The sequence below is a fragment of the Euprymna scolopes genome, chromosome 11 (genome assembly GCF_053919585.1).
Source record: "Euprymna scolopes isolate OS-2025 chromosome 11, ASM5391958v1, whole genome shotgun sequence".
Lineage (NCBI taxonomy): Eukaryota > Metazoa > Mollusca > Cephalopoda > Sepiida > Sepiolidae > Euprymna > Euprymna scolopes.
In genome coordinates, this window is record NC_136492.1 from 2,930,001 (window position 1) to 2,952,177 (window position 22,177).

General features: G+C 29.8%; 2 protein-coding genes across 2 annotated transcripts in view; one reads left to right on the forward strand and one right to left on the reverse strand.

Moving 5' to 3' along the window:
• Window positions 1-15,929, reverse strand: part of LOC145287726 (tubulin delta chain-like) — a 127,442-nt gene extending 111,513 nt beyond the window's left edge. The window contains exon 1 of the mRNA XM_080135484.1: window positions 15,882-15,929. The gene's annotated coding sequence lies outside the window, so the exon portion shown is untranslated. The remainder of the gene's footprint in view (window positions 1-15,881) is intronic.
• Window positions 14,272-22,177, forward strand: part of LOC145287727 (regucalcin-like) — a 37,147-nt gene continuing 29,241 nt past the window's right edge. The window contains exon 1 of the mRNA XM_080135485.1: window positions 14,272-14,634. Coding sequence (XP_079991611.1) covers window positions 14,478-14,634 — 157 coding nt within the window. The 5' untranslated portion in view covers window positions 14,272-14,477. The remainder of the gene's footprint in view (window positions 14,635-22,177) is intronic.

The window sequence follows — 22,177 nt, forward strand, 5'->3', positions numbered from 1 at the left end:
TGTGGCGTACCGGGAAAATATTTTCAAACGAATAAAATTTAGGTTTACAAGAATCTTTATACAATTATCGAGCCAATAAACATAGAATTTTATATGAAAATCCATGTTTATTCTTTTTAAAAATCCAACAATGAAGCTGAAATCGATGTTTTGCGTCTAAAACAAAATAAACTTTTTTGACAAATCTCTGTGTAGCGTACCATGGAAAATAGTTTTTCACAAGAATAAAATCAATAAAGTTTATTTTTACAGGAATCTCTATACATTTATCTAGCCAATAAACATTAAATTACATATGAAAAACCACGTTTATTATTTTTAAAATTCAACTTATACAACGAAGCTGAAGTTGATGTTTTCGATTCTAAACCAAATAACTATTTGATAAATCTTTGTGTCGTGTACAGGGCTTATATTTTTTCTAAAGAATAAAAACGAATAAACTTTATTTTTACAAAAACCTTTATACATTTATCTAGCAAATAAACATAAAAATACACATGAAAATCTACTTGGATCATTTTTAATTTGTTTTTGCAAAAGCATTAGCAAAGTAGCAGAAGTCCAGTAAGAAGTTGGTGTTTTTTCCTTATTATATTGCCAGCCAGACTTAGGATTAGTCGTAGTAATAGAGCGTGCTTTTTATGACTTTTAACAATCACATATTTTATGACTTTTAACAATCACATATTTTATGACTTTTAACAATCACATATTTTATGACTTTTAACAATCACATATTTTATGACTTTTAACAATCACATATTTTATGACTTTTAACAATCACATATTTTATGACTTTTAACAATCACATATTTTATGACTTTCAACAATCACATATTTTATGACTTTTAACAATCACATATTTTATGACTTTTAACAATCACATATTTTATGACTTTTAACAATCACATATTTTATGACTTTTAACAATCACATATTTTATGACTTTTAACAATCACATATTTTATGACTTTTAACAATCACATATTTTATGACTTTTAACAATCACATATTTTATGACTTTTAACAATCACATATTTTATGACTTTTAACAATCACATATTTTATGACTTTCAACAATCACATATTTTATGACTTTCAACAATCACATATTTTATGACTTTTAACAATCACATATTTTATGACTTTTAACAATCACATATTTTATGACTTTCAACAATCACATATTTTATGACTTTCAACAATCACATATTTTATGACTTTTAACAATCACATATTTTATGACTTTTAACAATCACATATTTTATGACTTTCAACAATCACATATTTTATGACTTTCAACAATCACATATTTTATGACTTTTAACAATCACATATTTTATGACTTTCAACAATCACATATTTTATGACTTTTAACAATCACATATTTTATGACTTTTAACAATCACATATTTTATGACTTTTAACAATCACATATTTTATGACTTTTAACAATCACATATTTTATGACTTTTAACAATCACATATTTTATGACTTTTAACAATCACATATTTTATGACTTTTAACAATCACATATTTTATGACTTTCAACAATCACATATTTTATGACTTTCAACAATCACATATTTTATGACTTTTAACAATCACATATTTTATGACTTTTAACAATCACATATTTTATGACTTTCAACAATCACATATTTTATGACTTTCAACAATCACATATTTTATGACTTTTAACAATCACATATTTTATGACTTTTAACAATCACATATTTTATGACTTTCAACAATCACATATTTTATGACTTTCAGCAATCACATATTTTATGACTTTCAACAATCACATATTTTATGACTTTTAACAATCACATATTTTATGACTTTTAACAATCACATATTTTATGACTTTCAACAATCACATATTTTATGACTTTCAACAATCACATATTTTATGACTTTTAACAATCACATATTTTATGACTTTCAACAATCACATATTTTATGACTTTTAACAATCACATATTTTATGACTTTTAACAATCACATATTTTATGACTTTTAACAATCACATATTTTATGACTTTTAACAATCACATATTTTATGACTTTTAACAATCACATATTTTATGACTTTTAACAATCACATATTTTATGACTTTTAACAATCACATATTTTATGACTTTTAACAATCACATATTTTATGACTTTTAACAATCACATATTTTATGACTTTTAACAATCACATATTTTATGACTTTTAACAATCACATATTTTATGACTTTTAACAATCACATATTTTATGACTTTTAACAATCACATATTTTATGACTTTTAACAATCACATATTTTATGACTTTTAACAATCACATATTTTATGACTTTTAACAATCACATATTTTATGACTTTTAACAATCACATATTTTATGACTTTTAACAATCACATATTTTATGACTTTTAACAATCACATATTTTATGACTTTTAACAATCACATATTTTATGACTTTTAACAATCACATATTTTATGACTTTTAACAATCACATATTTTATGACTTTTAACAATCACATATTTTATGACTTTTAACAATCACATATTTTATGACTTTTAACAATCACATATTTTATGACTTTTAACAATCACATATTTTATGACTTTTAACAATCACATATTTTATGACTTTCAACAATCACATATTTTATGACTTTCAACAATCACATATTTTATGACTTTTAACAATCACATATTTTATGACTTTTAACAATCACATATTTTATGACTTTTAACAATCACATATTTTATGACTTTTAACAATCACATATTTTATGACTTTTAACAATCACATATTTTATGACTTTTAACAATCACATATTTTATGACTTTCAACAATCACATATTTTATGACTTTTAACAATCACATATTTTATGACTTTTAACAATCACATATTTTATGACTTTCAACAATCACATATTTTATGACTTTCAACAATCACATATTTTATGACTTTTAACAATCACATATTTTATGACTTTCAACAATCACATATTTTATGACTTTTAACAATCACATATTTTATGACTTTCAACAATCACATATTTTATGACTTTCAACAATCACATATTTTATGACTTTTAACAATCACATATTTTATGACTTTTAACAATCACATATTTTATGACTTTCAACAATCACATATTTTATGACTTTCAACAATCACATATTTTATGACTTTTAACAATCACATATTTTATGACTTTCAACAATCACATATTTTATGACTTTTAACAATCACATATTTTATGACTTTTAACAATCACATATTTTATGACTTTTAACAATCACATATTTTATGACTTTTAACAATCACATATTTTATGACTTTTAACAATCACATATTTTATGACTTTTAACAATCACATATTTTATGACTTTTAACAATCACATATTTTATGACTTTTAACAATCACATATTTTATGACTTTTAACAATCACATATTTTATGACTTTTAACAATCACATATTTTATGATTTTTAACAATCACATATTTTATGACTTTTAACAATCACATATTTTATGACTTTTAACAATCACATATTTTATGACTTTTAACAATCACATATTTTATGACTTTTAACAATCACATATTTTATGACTTTTAACAATCACATATTTTATGACTTTTAACAATCACATATTTTATGACTTTTAACAATCACATATTTTATGACTTTTAACAATCACATATTTTATGACTTTTAACAATCACATATTTTATGACTTTTAACAATCACATATTTTATGACTTTTAACAATCACATATTTTATGACTTTTAACAATCACATATTTTATGACTTTTAACAATCACATATTTTATGACTTTTAACAATCACATATTTTATGACTTTTAACAATCACATATTTTATGACTTTTAACAATCACATATTTTATGACTTTTAACAATCACATATTTTATGACTTTTAACAATCACATATTTTATGACTTTTAACAATCACATATTTTATGACTTTTAACAATCACATATTTTATGACTTTTAACAATCACATATTTTATGACTTTTAACAATCACATATTTTATGACTTTTAACAATCACATATTTTATGACTTTCAACAATCACATATTTTATGACTTTTAACAATCACATATTTTATGACTTTTAACAATCACATATTTTATGACTTTTAACAATCACATATTTTATGACTTTTAACAATCACATATTTTATGACTTTTAACAATCACATATTTTATGACTTTTAACAATCACATATTTTATGACTTTTAACAATCACATATTTTATGACTTTTAACAATCACATATTTTATGACTTTTAACAATCACATATTTTATGACTTTTAACAATCACATATTTTATGACTTTTAACAATCACATATTTTATGACTTTTAACAATCACATATTTTATGACTTTTAACAATCACATATTTTATGACTTTCAACAATCACATATTTTATGACTTTCAACAATCACATATTTTATGACTTTTAACAATCACATATTTTATGACTTTTAACAATCACATATTTTATGACTTTTAACAATCACATATTTTATGACTTTTAACAATCACATATTTTATGACTTTTAACAATCACATATTTTATGACTTTTAACAATCACATATTTTATACTAAAGTTTGAGTTTGAATACTAACATTCCTAATATTTAAAAAAAAAAAAAGTTGATTATATATCTCACAGAAGAGATGTTGCGAGTTTGTCTCTGATGTATCGTTATTTTCATGGAAAGTGTTCGACTGAGCTTCAATCTATGGTCCCCCCTTGCCAAACTTTCACAAGAAACACTCGTCTAGCTGTAAACACTATCAATAATTCCCCCCACTCTTTATCTGTGCCTAAACCTAATCGTAGATTCCATGAACAAAGCTTCTTTCTTAGAACTGCACGCCTGTGGAATTGTCTTCCGTTTTCCTGCTTTCCGGCTGACTACAATATGGTTGTGTTCAAGTCTAAAGTAAATAAGTTCTTGATGAGCCGTTCCATATAAGTTAACAAATTTACCGAATTTTCATTACTAATGATTACTACATTGTCCAATTTCTACTGTACACTCTTTAACCCTTATCCTTGAGTGGCCTCTGGGCCTTGATAATGTGGTGATGCCTATGTAAAAAAAAAAAAAAAAAAAAATGTCCTGATTAACAAGGTGTGATCATTTTGCGTTATATTTATAAAGGAAACTTATTGTTTGTGTGTTACTGTATTTTACCACTACTTCTTTGAAGCTGTTTACATGTAATCGCCTAAAAATGGAAAATCTTGTTTTTCTTTTTTTAGATGTATTTAAATATAAGTTGGATTTTTTTTTATATTTAAAAAAATCCAACTTATATTTAAACGCATCTAACAAAAGTGGTTTTTCATACGTAATTTTATGTTTAGTGGCCAGATAAATGTATAAATGTTCTTGTAAAAATAAACTTCATTTATTTTTATTCTATTAGAAAAATATTTTCCCGGTATGCCACAGAAAGATTTATCAAAAAAGTAAGTTATGTTTTAGAAGCAATACATCGACTTCAGTTCAGTTGTCGGTTTTAATAAATAAAAAAAAAAAAACATTTTTTTTTTTTTTTTTATAATTTTATGTTTATTCGATAGATAAAATGTACAAATTAGTTTTTTTTTTCTTTTCTGTAGAAATTTGTTTTTATGACGGAATGAAATTTGGCGCACTTACATACTTTTTGGCGAACCAAAATGTCGGATTGAAAACTTGCATGTTGGCATGCTGGCGTGCCAAAAAAGAATTACCGATTATTTTATGTGAAATTAATATATTCAAAACTGATCATCCACTCTAAATACTAAAATGATTGCTTTTCTTTCTGTCAAGTTTTTTAAGGGTTATATTTCATTTTGGAATGACGATTCAGCTGAGAGTGTTAATCTAAAAATTTGTCATTATTATTATTATTATTATTGTTGTTGTCGTTGTTGTTATTATTATTATTATTGGCTCACATGGAGCTTTCACACAAGTCAACAGACGATCTGATTGGAAACCTGTGGTGTTCTCTGGATGCTGAGTGACAACAAGTCTCCCCAGACGTCCAGTTCTCTCCACCTCCTTCGATAGCATTTGCAAATGAATTTGCATCATCACAACAGCCTCTTACCATTGATTTCTCGCCGGCAGTAGCCATTGGTTTATACTGGAATTTGAGTGGCACTAAGCCTCCCTAAAGTCCCAGCTCTCTTTGCGCTTGTCCAACCGAGGTCTGGCTGGTGCTCTCTCCTCGGTCTTTCAGTCCTTCTTGACCCTTCTCAGCTCTTTGGTGTCACTTTTTTATTGGGAGGAACGGTGGTGAAACTATGAGGGGATGCATGATGGGGGTGTAGAACTTGTAAATATACAGCTTCTGTGTTCTTCATTCCCTGTAACGCTTATTCGTTATATTGTCTTCTTGTATTATTCTCCGCATTCAAGGGTTTTCCTTAATATTTCAGTCATTTTCATTATCGTTAGTCATTGTACTTTTGCAGTTATTCCTCTGATTCCAATTTCTGACATTCTTTTTTCAGAGTTTTTTGGAATTGTTCCTAGTGCTCCTACTATTATCGGTACTATTTTGATTTTCTTCATCATCCAAATCCCTTTTAACTCTCTGGCTAGTTCTGTATATTTGCTTCGTTTCTCCTTTTCTTTCATACTCACCCTTTGGTCAGCTGGGAGAGCAAAGTCTACGATTTGACAGGATTTTTCTTTCTTGTTAATTATTACGACATCTGGTCTTCTTGCTTGGATGGGTTTGTCCATCTGTATGGCCATGTCCCATAGGATTTTGTGGTTCTCATTTTCGAGTGCTGTTGCGGGTTTATGCTTGTACCATTTGTCTGTACGCTTAAAATGCAGTCGTTTGCACAATTCCCAGTGCACTGCCCTCCCCACTTGGTTATGCCTGTTTTTGTATTCCTTTTGGGCCAGTTTGCTGCATTCACTTACTATATGGTTTATTGTTTCGTCTCTTTGTCCACAAAGTCTGCATTTGCTGTTTTCTTGTGTTTTATCGATTCTTGCTTTGATATGGTTGGTTCTTATCGAGTTATCTTGTGCTGAAATTATTAGAGATTCAGTTTCTCGGTTTATATGTTCTTTTTGCATCCATGTTCAGGTGTTTTCGTTATTCTCATCTTATGAATCTTCTGTGGAGTTGTTTCTCTTCCCATTTCTCTTTTCATCATTTGTCTCTCTGTTTTCTGTTTTGTTGGGTTTTTTTCAGTGTCTCTCGCTGTCATAATTATCCTTTCAGTGTTTTACATTATGTATTTTTCTAGTTCTTTTTTCGTGTTCTTCACACAGTCTTCTATATAGATCAGTCCTCTCCCGCCGTCTTTCCTTTTCACATAGTGTCTGTCAATATCGTCCTTTGGGTGTTGTGCATTATGCATGGTCATGAGTTTCCTGGTTTTCTGGTCGAGTTGTCTCAGTTCTTCTTTTGTCCACCCTATAAACGGCCCAGAGTATCTTACTAGTGATACTGCCCATGTATTTACACGTTTTATTAGGTTTCTGCTATATAATTTCGTTTCCAGGAGTTTTCTTGTTCTCCTGAGGTATTCCTTTCCAATTTTCTTTTTCATTTCTGTTGCTCTGATAGTGTCCACTTCCAGAATTCCCAAGTATTTATAGTTGTCTTCTTCCCTTAGTGCCCTCATTTCTGTTTGGTTGGGTAATTCCATGCCTTCTGTCGTTTCCAGTTTTCCCTTTCTTATAACTAGTTGTGCGCACTTTTCCATCCCAAATTCCATTTGGATATCTTGGCTGAAGATCCTAGTAGTGTTAATTAGTGTCTCTAGCTCCTTTCCGGTCCTTGCAAAAAGTTTCAGATCGTCCATGTACATCAGGTGGTTCATTTTTTCCTCTGCGTTAGAGAACTTGTATCTGGCTTGGCACTTTCTCAGAATACAGTTCAAGGGCATCATGGCTATGATGAACAGTAGTGGTGATAGTGACTCCTTGGAAGATGCCTCTTTGTATGTTAATTTCTGTTATGTGTTGTCCATCAGCTGTCGATTCCAGTGTCCATGTTTTCATTGCATTTTCTATTACACTGATGATCGCGCATTATTATTATTATTGTTATTGTTGTTGTTATTATTATTTTTATTATTATTATTGTTGTTATTATTTTCATTATTATTATTATTATTGTTATTATTATCATTGTTGTTATTATTATCATTGTTGTTGTTGTTATTATAATTGTTGTTGTTATAATTATTTTTATTATTTTTGTTGTTGTTATTATTTTTATATTGTTGTTGCTGTTATTATTATTTTTATTATTGTTGTTGTTGTTATTATTATTTTTATTATTATTGTTGTTGTCATTATTTTTATTATTATTGTTGTTGTATTTATTATTATTTTTATTATTATTATTGTTATTATTGTTGTTATTATTATTATTTTTATTATTATCGTTGTTGTTGTTGTTGTCATTATTTTTATTATTATTGTTGTCATTATTATTATTATTATTATTGTTGTTGTTATTATTATCATTGTTGTTGTTATTATTGTTGTTATTATTTTTTATTATTATTATTGTTGTTGTTGTTGTTATTATTTTTATTATTATTGTTGTTGTTATTATTTTTATTATTATTGTTGTTGTTATTATTTTAATTATTATTGTTATTATTATTATTACTATCATTATTATTGTTGTTATTATTATCATTGTTGTTGTTGTTATTATTTTTATTATTATTGTTGTTATTATTTTTATTATTATTGTTATTATTATTATTATTGTTGTTGTTATTTTTATTATTATTATTGTTGTTATTATTTTTGTTACTATTGTTGTTGTTATTATAATTTTTATTATTTTTGGTATTATTATTATTAGTAGTATCATTGTTGTTGTTATTATTATTATTTTATTTTTATTATTGTTGTTATTATTTTATTATTATTTTCATTATTATTGTTGTTGTTATTATTATTTTATTATTATTATCATTGTTGTTGTTATTATTTTATTTTTATTATTATTATTATCATTGTTGTTGTTATTATTATGGTTGTTATTATTTTTATTATTGTTGTTGTTTTTATTATTATTATCGTTGTTGTTATTATTATCATTGCTGTTGTTATTATTATTATCATTGTTGTTCTTGTTATTATTGTTGTTGTTGTTATTATTATTTTTATTATTATTGTTGTTATTTTTATAGTTGTTATTATTATTGTTGTTGTTGTTGTTATTTTTATTATTATTGTTATTGTCGTTATTATTATCATTGTTGTTATTATTATCATCATTGTTGTTATTATTATTATTATTATTATCATTGTTGTTATTATTTTTATTATTGTTGTTGTTTTTATCATTATTATTATCATTGTTGTTATTTTTATTATTGTTGTTATTTTTATTATTTTTATTATTATTGTTATTGTTATTTTTATTATTATTGTTATTGTTATTTTTATTATTATTGTTATTATGATTATTATTGTTATTATTATTATTATTATTGTTATTGTTATTTTTATTATCATTGTTGTAGTTATTATTTTATTATTATTGTTGTTGTTGTTATTATTTTTATTATTATAATTGTTGTTGTTGTTATTATTATTGTTGTTATTATTATTATCATTGTTGTTATTATTTTTATTATTGTTTTTGTTGTTATTATTATTGTAGTATTATTATTGTTGTTATTATTTTTATTATTGTTGTTGTTATTATTATCATTATTATTATTATTGTTGTTATTATTACCATTGTTGTTGTTAATATTATTATTATTGTTGTTGTTATTATTATTGTTATTATCATTGTTGTTGTTATTAGTTTTGTTATTATTGTTGTTGTTGTTTTTGTTATTTTTATTATTATTATTATTATCATTGTTGTTATTTTTTATTATTATTGTTGTTATTATTATCATTGTTGTTGTTATTATTATTTTATTATTGTTGTTATTATTATTATTATTATTGTTACTGTTATTATTATTTTATTATTGTTATTGTTGTTATTATCATTGTTGTTGTTGCTATTATTTTATTATTATTATTGTTGTTATTATTATTTTTATTATTATTGTTGTTGTTATTATTATCATTGTTGTTATTGTTATTATTATTGTTGTTGTTATTGTTATTATTATTATTATTATTATTACTATTATTTGCACCTCCTTTTCGTTTTTTACAGCAAAGCAAATGAATTTAATAACCCACCAAATTTTTATAATTAAAATAAAATTTAAACTTTATTCATAGAAGGAAGGTACACAATAGCTAACAAAGCCAACGCCCTCCTCATGTAAAAAAAAAAGTGTACTATAAATAGTAGCATCATTATTTAGAAATTGCAATAATAAAATAATAACAACGGGAGCCATTGTTAATATTTTGTTCCCACACCGTTTTCTCTTTTTGCCTACCTATCATCGACTATTTTCAACTGTTTATGAAAACTTTCAAGTAGCATGTTGTACACTAACGACGAACTGATACAATCTGGCATTGTTTTAAAATCAAAATAAATATTTTGTTGTCTTACAATTTTCAATCAATTACAAGGAAAGCATTTAAGAAAAAAAATATACGCGGAAATTACCCGGGGGTTTATGCAATAATTTGAAAACTTACAAAAACAAAAAATCTCTAATTAAATATTTACAAATTTAAAAATAATCAGAATCGGAAATTATATCGGAATTGGAAATTTAGACCAGAATCGGTAATTGGATTGGAATCAGAAAAAATTTTGGAATCGTCCCGTCACTAATATATATATTCTTTTTTTTTTTTTTTTTTTGCATAAGTTTTGGTTTCGCTTTCGATTCAAGCTGATGCACTCAAGTCATATGGATATATTTTTCGTTTTTTAAATCGCAACTTTTTAAAAATCGAAAGAACATTAACTCTATAATAATACTCGCATTTCAGCCCGGCATTGCCCGGGTGTTTGGATGTGTATGTTGAGCAAAAAAAAAAAAAAAAAGTGGTAATAGGAAGGCAAGCTCGAACCGTACCGTGAAGGAGGAAAAGAATGGGAAAAAAAAAACTGACGTCTTTTCTGTTACGGCCACCGCCAAACTGGAAGTGACTTATGTTTAAATTAAGGCTAGACAATCGAAAGGAGAGGATGACTTTCGAAAATATCCGCAAAAAAAGCGACCCCCCCCCCTGTAGAAAAGTGTCCAGTTGAAGGTGAAGATATTAATGTTTTTAGCCAATTTTTCGATATTTGTCGTCTGAAAGGTCGAACTTCAAAACAATACTGATCTTGTAAAAATCCGTCGCCTCTGTCGAAAGTTTTAGGCAGACATGCAAACATAGATATATACATACATAAATACATACATACATTTATATATCGGTAACTAAAAATTTTCAACCCAAACCGATTAAAGAGCTTGCCCTATCTCTGATGTAAAATTTCAAATGTTTAAACCAGACATTGTCTGAGTAATTTGGTAGAGACCGAAGCGGTCAATTTTTAAAAAATTTTGACCCCCATTATGACCCCTTAACATTTATTGTTTGGGGCTCAAATCAAGTTATTAAGTTAGATCCATGTCCAAGGAACCTATATCTAAAATTTCAAGTGTTTAGACCCAAAATTGGCGGAGGAGTTTGGTAGAGTTCTCAAAGGTCAAATCGTTGAACTTTGACCCCTTAACAGTCAAATTACTTGAATTTTCCCAAATCTCAGTACTCTCTATATTAAATTTCGAGTCTGTAGACTTAAAATTGACAGAGTCATTGCGTAGGGAAATGTACAGACACACAGACACGTTCACTTTTATAGATATATAGATAGATATACAAAATCTGCATAAATTAAAATATATTTAAGCATACTTTACGACCGGGCTGTGCCGGGTGTCCCTGCTAGCTTCAATAAATACTTTTGTAGTTTTAACAAAAGAGCTACAATAATATCAGAGCACCTCCATTTATGCTGAACATCTACAGAATGCCAACATCAATATATTACATATGAATGAGTCTCCTGGGGAATTTCCACAGATCCCGCTAGTCTGTATATCAATATGATAGCGTGTGTGTTATTTTGTGTCACGTTTACATCTTTTTTTTTTTTTTTTTTTTTTTTTTCAGTTATTTTGCCTGAATACATCATTACTAAAATTATGATAAATATATATTAATTCACTACCGTCAAACGATAACATTACAAACCCCATTAGCGCGAGACCCAGGATGTGGACCACAAAAAAAGTCTTGCTTGACTGCTAGAAGAATCTTGTATCATTTTAGTGAATAGTCTCATTCGTTACATCTGCAGTAAAATAAAAGTCGTCCATTCTAGCATGACGAAAAGAAAATATCGTATTCCAAAAATCACAAAAATTGATTAAGTAGTTTTATTTTTAACTAAAAAAAATCAAATTTTATGAGTAAGCAAAAAGGGACTGTCTTAAATGGTATCTTGAAAAAAAAAAACAAAAAAAACAAGAGCCGATAAGACGACAATAATTCTAGTTTGTAAAATAAACCTTGTAATGCTAACGCTTTCACATCACTTTAAATCGTCTAAAAATGATTTTCTTTATAAAAAAAACAAAAAAACTTGATCAATTTACATAATTTTTGGAATATGACATTTTTGTTCCATGAGTTTTGTTTTTATTAATTAAGTTGACTGCACACTATTCTTTGCTTTTTTTCTCTACTAAGTCAGTGAAGAAAAAATCCTTCTAGACTGAGACAATTTTAGTTTTTGTTCGAATCCAAAGTGTTTTTTGGAGGATTGGGAGATATAAAAAACAAAAACAAAAAGAAAAAACGACTTTTTGTCAAACTTTGCCCTCAAGGGGAGGCAGTTAGGTGGGAGAGGCTAAAGAAATTGTAAAAATATTTAGTTCTTATTCAAATTGGCACTTATGGCGGCAATTAAAAGTAAAGAAATTACAGAAATGTCTGTACGATGTACGCACTCGTTGCAGAACGAAGATGTCATATTCCAAAAATCAGATAGGTTTTATATAAAACTAAGAAAATCAAAATTTGCGATTTTTAGCGATTTTTCTACTAAACTGCATTGAACACAAGGCTGATTTTTTGCCTTTCAAATCCGATTTGAGTTGTCCCCCCTTTATTTATTTCATCAGATTTAATCATGGTCGAAAAATCGGAATTTCTTTATAAAAAAAAAAAAAAAAAAAAAAGCTATTTGATCAAAGTACGTGATTTTTTAAATTTTTTTTTTTTTTCCATAACTGGAATTGGGTTTGTATTACTGTACACAAAGATTCGAAAAAGTTGTCAAAAAACAAATATATAACAAATAAATGTTATCAAAGGCAAGATAAGTTACTTTTCTACCAAACTGGATATATTTTTCGTGTTTTTATTCAATGTAACATGTTTATTTAGCTCGAAAAACATACAGTGTTTACCGATGTATTGGAAAATTCAAGATTGCGTCTCGCCTCACTCCCTCTTTAACACGGTAAGTTTGGGAAAGGATGTTATAAATAAAAAAAACTAGACAAAATACTATTAAAACCCGCCGAATATATGTCAACCTATGTCACAGTAACATATATTGAGCGAGTTTTTAACAGTATTTTATCCAGTTTTTTATTTATAACACCTTTTCCCAAACTTACCGTGTTAAAGAGGGAGTCAGACGCCATCTTGAATTTTCCAATACATCGGTAAACACTGTATGGTTTTCGAGCTGAATAAACATGTTACATTGAATAAAAACACGAAAAATATATCCAGTTTGGTAGAAAAGTAACTTATCTTGCCTTTGATAACATTTATTTGTTATATATTTGGTTTTTGACAACTTCTTCGAATCTATGTGTACAGTAATACAAACCCCTGGCATATACATTATACACAATTTTCTGTATTTTAAAATATTTTTTTATATTGATTACCGCCATAAGTGCCAATCTGAATGAGCACCAAAAAATTTAGCAGATAGTGTCATGTTAAGAAAATTGTTTCTTACTTTCCTCCTTAACAATTACCTTTAAAATGACAACTTTCCTGAGTTTTCAAGTATGCTGAAAACGAATATCGCATTTAAATTCGGCGCAAACGAATAGTTTTCCAGATATGCGCGCTTGCATGTACAACAATGGCCACCAGTGGTGGCCGCGGCCGCTACCACTTATTAAACGAATTGTATTGCATTGCTTAATATCCGGAAAACTATTTGTTTGCGGAAAATTTAAATCCGATATTCGTTGTCAGCGTACCTGGGAACTCTTAAAAGTCGTAATTTTAAAGGCGATTGTTTAAGTAGAAGGGAAGTAAAAAATTTGCAATCGCTTACGTAACTTAACCCAGTGTAAACTTTGGCCTCAAATACTGGATAACAAGCAATTGAATATAGCAGGGTGAAATGACATTGAAAAGTGTGATACACATCAGCAATAAACGAAATCTGTTCTATTCTGCTTCAGCTCGCCGTGAAAAGCAACATGTCTGTCTCTGTTGTCCTGAAAAATGCGTGCACTACTTGTGGAGAAGGTCCACATTGGGATGAGACTACAAAAAGTCTTTTTTTCGTCGACATTATTGCTGGAGATTGTCACCAGTGGAATTCGCAAACAGGAGACCATGATAAAATACATACGGGTGAGAACCTTTTTTTTCTTTTTTTTTTTCATTATCCTTATTTTAGAAGCGGCTAACTTTAAATTAAAATGACATTTCGGCATAGTTCTCGAGGCATTTCATTGCTGCATTACTTACTTCTGTTGTTTTCTAAACGGTGGTAGATGATTTGGCATCCCCGACGAAACATCTTCCAAAAAATATTTTAACTGAAGGAATTTAGGCTAACGTACACGAGTGAGGCCCCTAATCGCACAAATAGGCACCGGCTATAATTTTGAACGCTGCGCTTGTAGGGCGTGTTCAGTAAAAAAAAAAACAATGCATATTGCATGCGTGCGTGCACGCACGGTCCCATTTCTACTTACGTTTTTTTATATATAAAAAGGAAATTATAGCTAGAGTTTTTTTGTTGTTGTTTTTTTTTAATAAGCAATTTTCGAGTTTCATCATCCGACATATACAATTTATAAATAAACAAAAAGTAAACATGTCCATGATAAATATGGCAATTAAAAAAAAAATCCCAACGCATTTTTTTTTTTTTTTTGTTTACCGAACGAACAATCCCTGCAAGCGCTGATACTGCTGCTGCGTTCAAAATTGTAGCCGGTGCCTATTTGTTAATGGGAGATGTCCAGGTCCTCATTCGTGTACGTCAGCCCGAATTTATCACATTCTTAGACTTTATTAACAACTAGGTGAACTCTTCATCGTCTACTTCATAACATCTAAGAAAAGTGCAATTTTACCCAATTTTCCGTAAAAACAGATTCGAAAAAGTTGCCAAAAATACAAAAAACAAACAAATATATAACAAATAAATGTTATCAAAGGCAAGATAAGTTACTTTTCTAGCTAACTGGATAATTTTTTAGTGATATTATATAATGTAACATGTTTATTCAGCTCGAAAAACAGTGTTTATCGATGTATTTGAAAAATACAAATGGCGGCGGGCTCTATGTTGAACATGTTAAGTTTGGGGAAAATGAGTTTAAAAAAAAACAAAAAAAAAAAAAACAATACAAAATGCTGTTTGAAACCCACAGACTATATGTCAGCCTATGTCACGGCAACATTGAACGAGTATAACTTTTTCGATAGTAATACAAACCCAAAATTACTTTTAACTATAAATAACGTTTTACTCGGTGAATTTTCGTAATTTTTGGATATATTACTATTTTCGACACGGCAATTAAGCACGTAATATTGTTTTTGTTTAAAACGATATATTTACAAAGAAATCGATCTGTAAATTCTACCTTAACAACAAGCATCAAATAATGTCCTTTCCTGCTTGCTTCTTTTCCCCGACTGCACCAACATGCAGAACGTGAACAAATGTCGGGCTACACCCCCACTCTACTTAGGATGCCTCTTCTTGCTAAAGTCTAAAATATTTTATTGGTTTATCTTTTTCCAGATGTTTGTTCACGTTACATTTAAATTTCTGAATGCCCGTACAGTTGAAGAAAGAAAGCAAGAGCAGTAGTGCAGTTTAGTCAACAAGAAAATAAGGGGATGCAAAAAGAAAATAATAACACATAACTTTTAGCAAACGCAAAAAAAATGGTACTTCTACACTTTATCGCTGAAACTGGAGACGCCATTTTATTTTGCGCACTTGCTGTTAAAATCCAAGGGAGAAGTCAGTATTTTAAACTATGGCCGAAGCATGAAATAAATAACAAAAAAATTAAACTGGAGAACGAGTGCTTCCGGAAAGAATAAATTAACTTAAAATTAAATGTAAAACTTTCCCGTTTTCATTAATTAAATCGAAACATTTCCAATTAAACAATTGTGGATATATGTTCTCTTGGGTTTGTATTACTGTACACATAGATTCGAAAAAGTTGTCAAAAAACAAATATATAACAAATAAATGTTATCAAAGGCAAGATAAGTTACTTTTCTACCTAACTGCAACTGGATATATTTTTCGTGTTTTTATTCAATGTAACATGCTTATTCAGCTCGAAAAGCATACAGTGTTTACCGATGTATTGGAAAATTCAAAATGGCGCCCGACACTCTCTTAAACACGGTAAGTTCAGGAAAAGATGCTATAAATGATAAACTAGACAAAATACTGTTAGAAATTCGCTCATTATATGTTACCGTGACATAAGTTGACATATATTCGGTGTTTTTTTTTAATAGTATTTTGTCTAGTTTATTATTTATAACACCTTTTCCCAAACTTACCATGTTAAAGAAAGTGTCGGGCGCCATTTTGAATTTTCCAATACATCGGTAAACACTGTATGGTTTTCGAGCTGAATAAACATGTTACATTGAATAAAAACACGAAAAATATATCCAGTTTGGTAGAAAAGTAACTTATCTTGCCTTTGATAACATTTATTTGTTATATATTTGTTTTTTGACAACTTTTTTGGTACAGTAATACAAACCCGTTCTCTTTCACTTTTTTTCAATTTTTTTCACAGTTCTTTCCGGTAGTTTATTTAGTTTAATTGGCAGATTTGCCGTTTAGTTGTACAAATATCCTCAAACCAAGTAATCACTAAAAGGGACACTTAAAGACCGACACCGGTATCTAGCAGAAGGTTTGTTTGTTTTTTTTACGTGTTTTACAAACTTTAAATGGGTAAAATATAACAATATAATTATTGAAAATGTGATCATCGTTATTAAAATTTAATTTAAATATACCACGTTGTTTAACAAATTTTAAAAAATAGTGCAAGATGAAGTTTTAAAAATGATTAAATATATTTTATTTTATAATTTAACATTAAAAACATTACCGTGACAATATATGTTACCGTGACATAAGTTGACATATATTCGGTTGTTTTTTAATAGTATTTTGCCTAGTTTATTATTTATAACATCTTTTCCCAAACTTACCGTGTTAAAGAGACAGTCGGGCGCCATTTTAAATTTTCCAATACATCGGTAAACACTGCATGTTTTTCGAGCTGAATAAACATGTTACATTGAATAAAAACACAAAAAAATATATCCAGTTAAGTAGAAAAGTAACTTATCTTGCCTTTGATAACATTTATTTGTTATATATTTGTTATATATTTGTTTTTTGACAACTTTTTCGAATCTATGTGTACAGTAACACAAACACAAAATTTTAATCACATGATCACATTTTCAATAATTATGTTATTATATTTTACCCATTTAAAGTTTGTAAAACATGCAAAAAAAACTTTTGATCGATACCGGTGTCGACTTTTAAGTGTCCCAATTAGTGATTACCTGGTTTGAGGCTTCCAAATGCAAATCTGCCGTTTAATTTTTGTGTTATTTATATAACTTCGGCCATAGTTTAAAATATTGATTTCTCCCTCTGATTCTAATCGACAGGTGCTCGAAATAAAATGGCGTCTTCAGTTTCGGCGATAATGTGTAGAAGCACCAAAAATTTAATATTCCATCGATCTGCAAAGCTTTTTAATTTTGGATTGTTTTGCAACAAAGGTAGATCGCTCGTGTAACGAAGAAGAAATCTTTCTAGACGGAGACAATTTTAGTTTTTGGTCTGATGCAGAATCCTCCTTTAGAGGAGTTGAATTTTCCCCACATTAAAAAAAAAAAAAAAAATCTTTTATTTAACTTTGCCCTCGTGGAGAGACAAGTGGGAGGAGAAAAGTTAAAGAAATTGAAAATGGTGGGCGTATTTAGTTGGAGACGCAGACATATTGGCCAGACGGAGCGAGGGCTAATGGAGGCGCTGATATGCACAGAGAGGGGGTGGGAAGACTGAGGCGGCGATAGGGAGACATGGACTTGAAGCATATTTATTATTTAGGTCAACAATTTTAATATATTTAACTTAACGCCTAAAAATAATTTTCCCACAGATTGGTTTTATCAAAAAAGAAAGAAAGAATAATAATAATAATTATTATTATTATCATTATTATTGGCTCACAAGGAGCTTTCACACAGGTCATAAAGGATATATCCTTGAAAACAGCCTGTGGTGTTTCCTGGAAGCTGAGTGACAACAATTTTTTTTTCCAGTTTTCCAGTACATATCAGCTGGCACTGCTATATCAATGATTATTGCCTTGTGTGTTTTTTTTTTTTATCCAGCAAAACTAAATCTGGTCTCCTTGCTTGAATAACATTATCACATTGGATATTCATATCTCACAATAATTTCACCTTATCTCTCTCCACCACCCTTTCTGGAACATGCTCATACCATTTTTCACTGCATTCCAACCCTCTTTTTTTGCATATATTCCAATGGACATTTTTCGCAATACTGTCATGCCATCTCTTGTATTCCTTTTGAGTTAACTTCTCTCAACTACTGATAAAGTGTTGTACATTCTCACCTTTCTGTCCACACAGTAGGGGAGAACTTGAATGCCTACTAGACACTGTCCTCGAGTGTCTAAGGTCTCTCTGTACAGGGGTTTGTCAGAACAATCTGGCATGAGGATACTTTTTCCATAGAAGTAAACCCTGACCAAATATTCAAAATCACATAGTATTCGCAGCCCAAATCAGTGCTTGAGAGATAAAGAACTTTAATGGAACATTCGAATATCTATGTATCTCATATAGACTTCAAGTGTTAGCCCCAGGTCGTGGGCCCCTTGATTTCTGAGAACTTCGACTGAAGTAAAATAAAACAAAAAAGTAGTAACAATAAAATAATGTTCATTTTAAACTAATAAAACTAAAAAAGTCAACACTTTTATCAATGTGATACTTCACATAATTTGTCCTGAGCGCTTGCTCCTGCGCAGCACATATTAGGCTTCTGTCCCAACCTCCAAGTCACATTTTGACAACCATTGCCAGGTTTTTCGCTGTCCACTGTCTCTAGTAGATCTTTTCTGAACTGCCCATGCATTTTCTTCTCAATCCACTTGTCTTCCATTTTTTTTTTTTTTTTTTTTTTACAAGGTAGTCACCACTTATCAAGGCCTGGAAGCCACTTGGGGATAAAGGTTGTGTGTACAGTACGCTAGTGTTGGAGAATTGATAAATTGTATTACTTAAGGGGGCGGTTCATCAGGAATTTGTTTACATTGAACTTGAAGACATCCAGGTTGTAGTCAGGTGGGAAACAGGCAACCGGAACAGTTCCACAGGCGTGCACTTCTAAGAAAGAAGCTTTGTTCATGGAATCTACGTTTTGTTTTTGGCACAGATAAGGAGTGGGGAAAATTTTTGACAGTGGTTTCAGCTAGACGGGTGTTTATCGTGAAAGATTGGCGAGGGGGTACCAGAGATTGGAGTTCAGACAAGCACCTGCCATGGTAGTAACGATAAAACAAAGACAGGCTCGCAACGTCTCTCCTGTGGAAGAGAGGTTGTAGGGAAGAGAAAAGGGCATCACCCACTAGGCTACAAAGCCTATTTTGTACTCTGTCAAGGCAGGATAGGCTGTTTTTAGCAGCTCCTGCCCAGATGTGGCAGCAGTACTCCATCCTTGGATGTTCATTCCTTGCCTTAAATTCTTTGCTTCTTACAAGTTCGTTTTCTTGCAATTTTTTACATTTTGATACACCCTTTATAAGCTCTTCTTTACAGGTTGAGACTTTCAGACTATTTTTTTCTTCTTCTTTAACGCATCGCTCTATACTTATTAGTCCTCCTACTACTCCTCCCTCTTTTCTTTTCACATATAACTTATTTGGGTGAAGAGTTCCATTCATTGTCATCGGTTTTCTTTGTCTTTCTGTCCATATCTTTCAGCTCATTTTCTTTCCATTGAATAATAACCCCTTCATTTTTTTATTATTTATTTTTTTTTTTTACATAGGAGTCAGCACTCATCAAGGCCCAGAGGCCACTCGAGGATAAAGGTCAAAGGGTTATCAGAATCATAGTAATCGTTAGTAGTGGAGGTTCGATAAATCTGTTAACTTAAGTGGAACGGCTCATCAAGAACTCGTTTGCATTGGACTTGAAGACGGCCATATTGTAGTTAGCTGAAAAGCAGGCAAACGGAAGACAGTTTCACAGGCGTGCCGTTCTAAGAAAGAAACCTTGTTCATGGAATCTATGTTTAAGTTTAGGCACAGATAAGGAGTTTGGGGAAATTATTTATAGTGTTTTCAACTAGATAAGTGTTTCTTGTGAAAGTTTGGCAAGGAGGACCATAGATTGGAGCTCGGACGAGCACTTGCCATGAAAATAATGATAAAGCAGAGACGGTTACTGCCCAGTGCTCATGACAGATATTTTGTTTCTTTCTTTCAATCTTGACCTAAAAACCAACCATAGTTTTCGCTTGTGTATTCTTTTCCTATTATTTCCTTCATTTCAGTTTCTTTTATTTTATAGAATTCCACAATTCCTAAGTAGGCGTATCCTTCTTCTGCCATCTCTTTTATCATTTCCGCATTCCAAAGTTTTATTCCTTTACTTTCAACAATGTTTCCCTTTTCAATTTCAAGACACCACTCTTCTTCATGCCAAATTCACTACTTATGTCATTACTGAACATTCGAACAGTCCTCACAAACATATTTACCTAGTCTTACAACTTTAGGTCATGCTTCTTTCTTAGAAGTCCACGCCTGTGGAACTCTCTTCCGTTTACCCGTTTCCCACCTGACTACAACTTGGATGTCTTCAAGTCCAGCATAAACAAATTCCTGATGAATCGCCCTCTTAAGTAAGACACTTTATCAAATCTCCAATACTAACGATTACTATGATACTATCCCATTGATTACTGTACATGCAATGACCCTTATCCCCGAGTGGCTTCCGAGCCTTGATAAGTGGTGACCTCCATGTAAAAAAAAAAAAAAAATTTTTTTTTAATCCATAAATAATAAATTGTTTATCCGGTAATCCTTCTTCCCCCACTCATAACATGCATTTACCTTTTACAATATGAACGACAAGGGTATTATATTCAAAACAAACAACAATGACGACAAGCTGCCTGCCCCCCCCCCTGAAAAATGCCTCTCTGTACACAAGCTTCCTCAAGATCTTCTCTGTTTGATAGCAATGGCATTTTCCATTATTTCATGCCTCTTTTCAAGAAATCTCGCACATTCGCTGCTATTCCAAATATTTCCATACATTCTTTAGTCCAGCTATGTGGAACCAGATCATATGCTTTGCGGTAATTTATTCATGGCATGCATAGATTTGTGGATCTTCTCTTACAATCCCCAAATATTGTTTTATCAATAATTGATCTTTGGTCCCTCGTCTACATTCCTTTTGTTTATCAGGTAACGTAGGGAGTTGAACAGCAAGATGTCTGTTTACATGACACTTGAACTTCTGCATGTCAGTACAGTCAGGGAAACAGGATCCCGGAAGGGAATTCCAAAGTCTAGCAGTCCTAGGGAAGAAACTATTAGAGTAGACGGCTTTCTTACATCTGGGGATTTCTACTGTTTAGGGGTGGGATTTTGCTATTTGTCGGGTTTGTCGGGGATATTTACATCGAGGGGGTACCAGAGCACCTACCATTAAAATACTTGTAAAACAAGCAGAGGGATGCAACATTTCATTGATGGGACAGAGGTTGAAGCCTAGCCGATAGTGCGGGACTAATTAGGTTGGCAACTCTCTTTTGAACTGT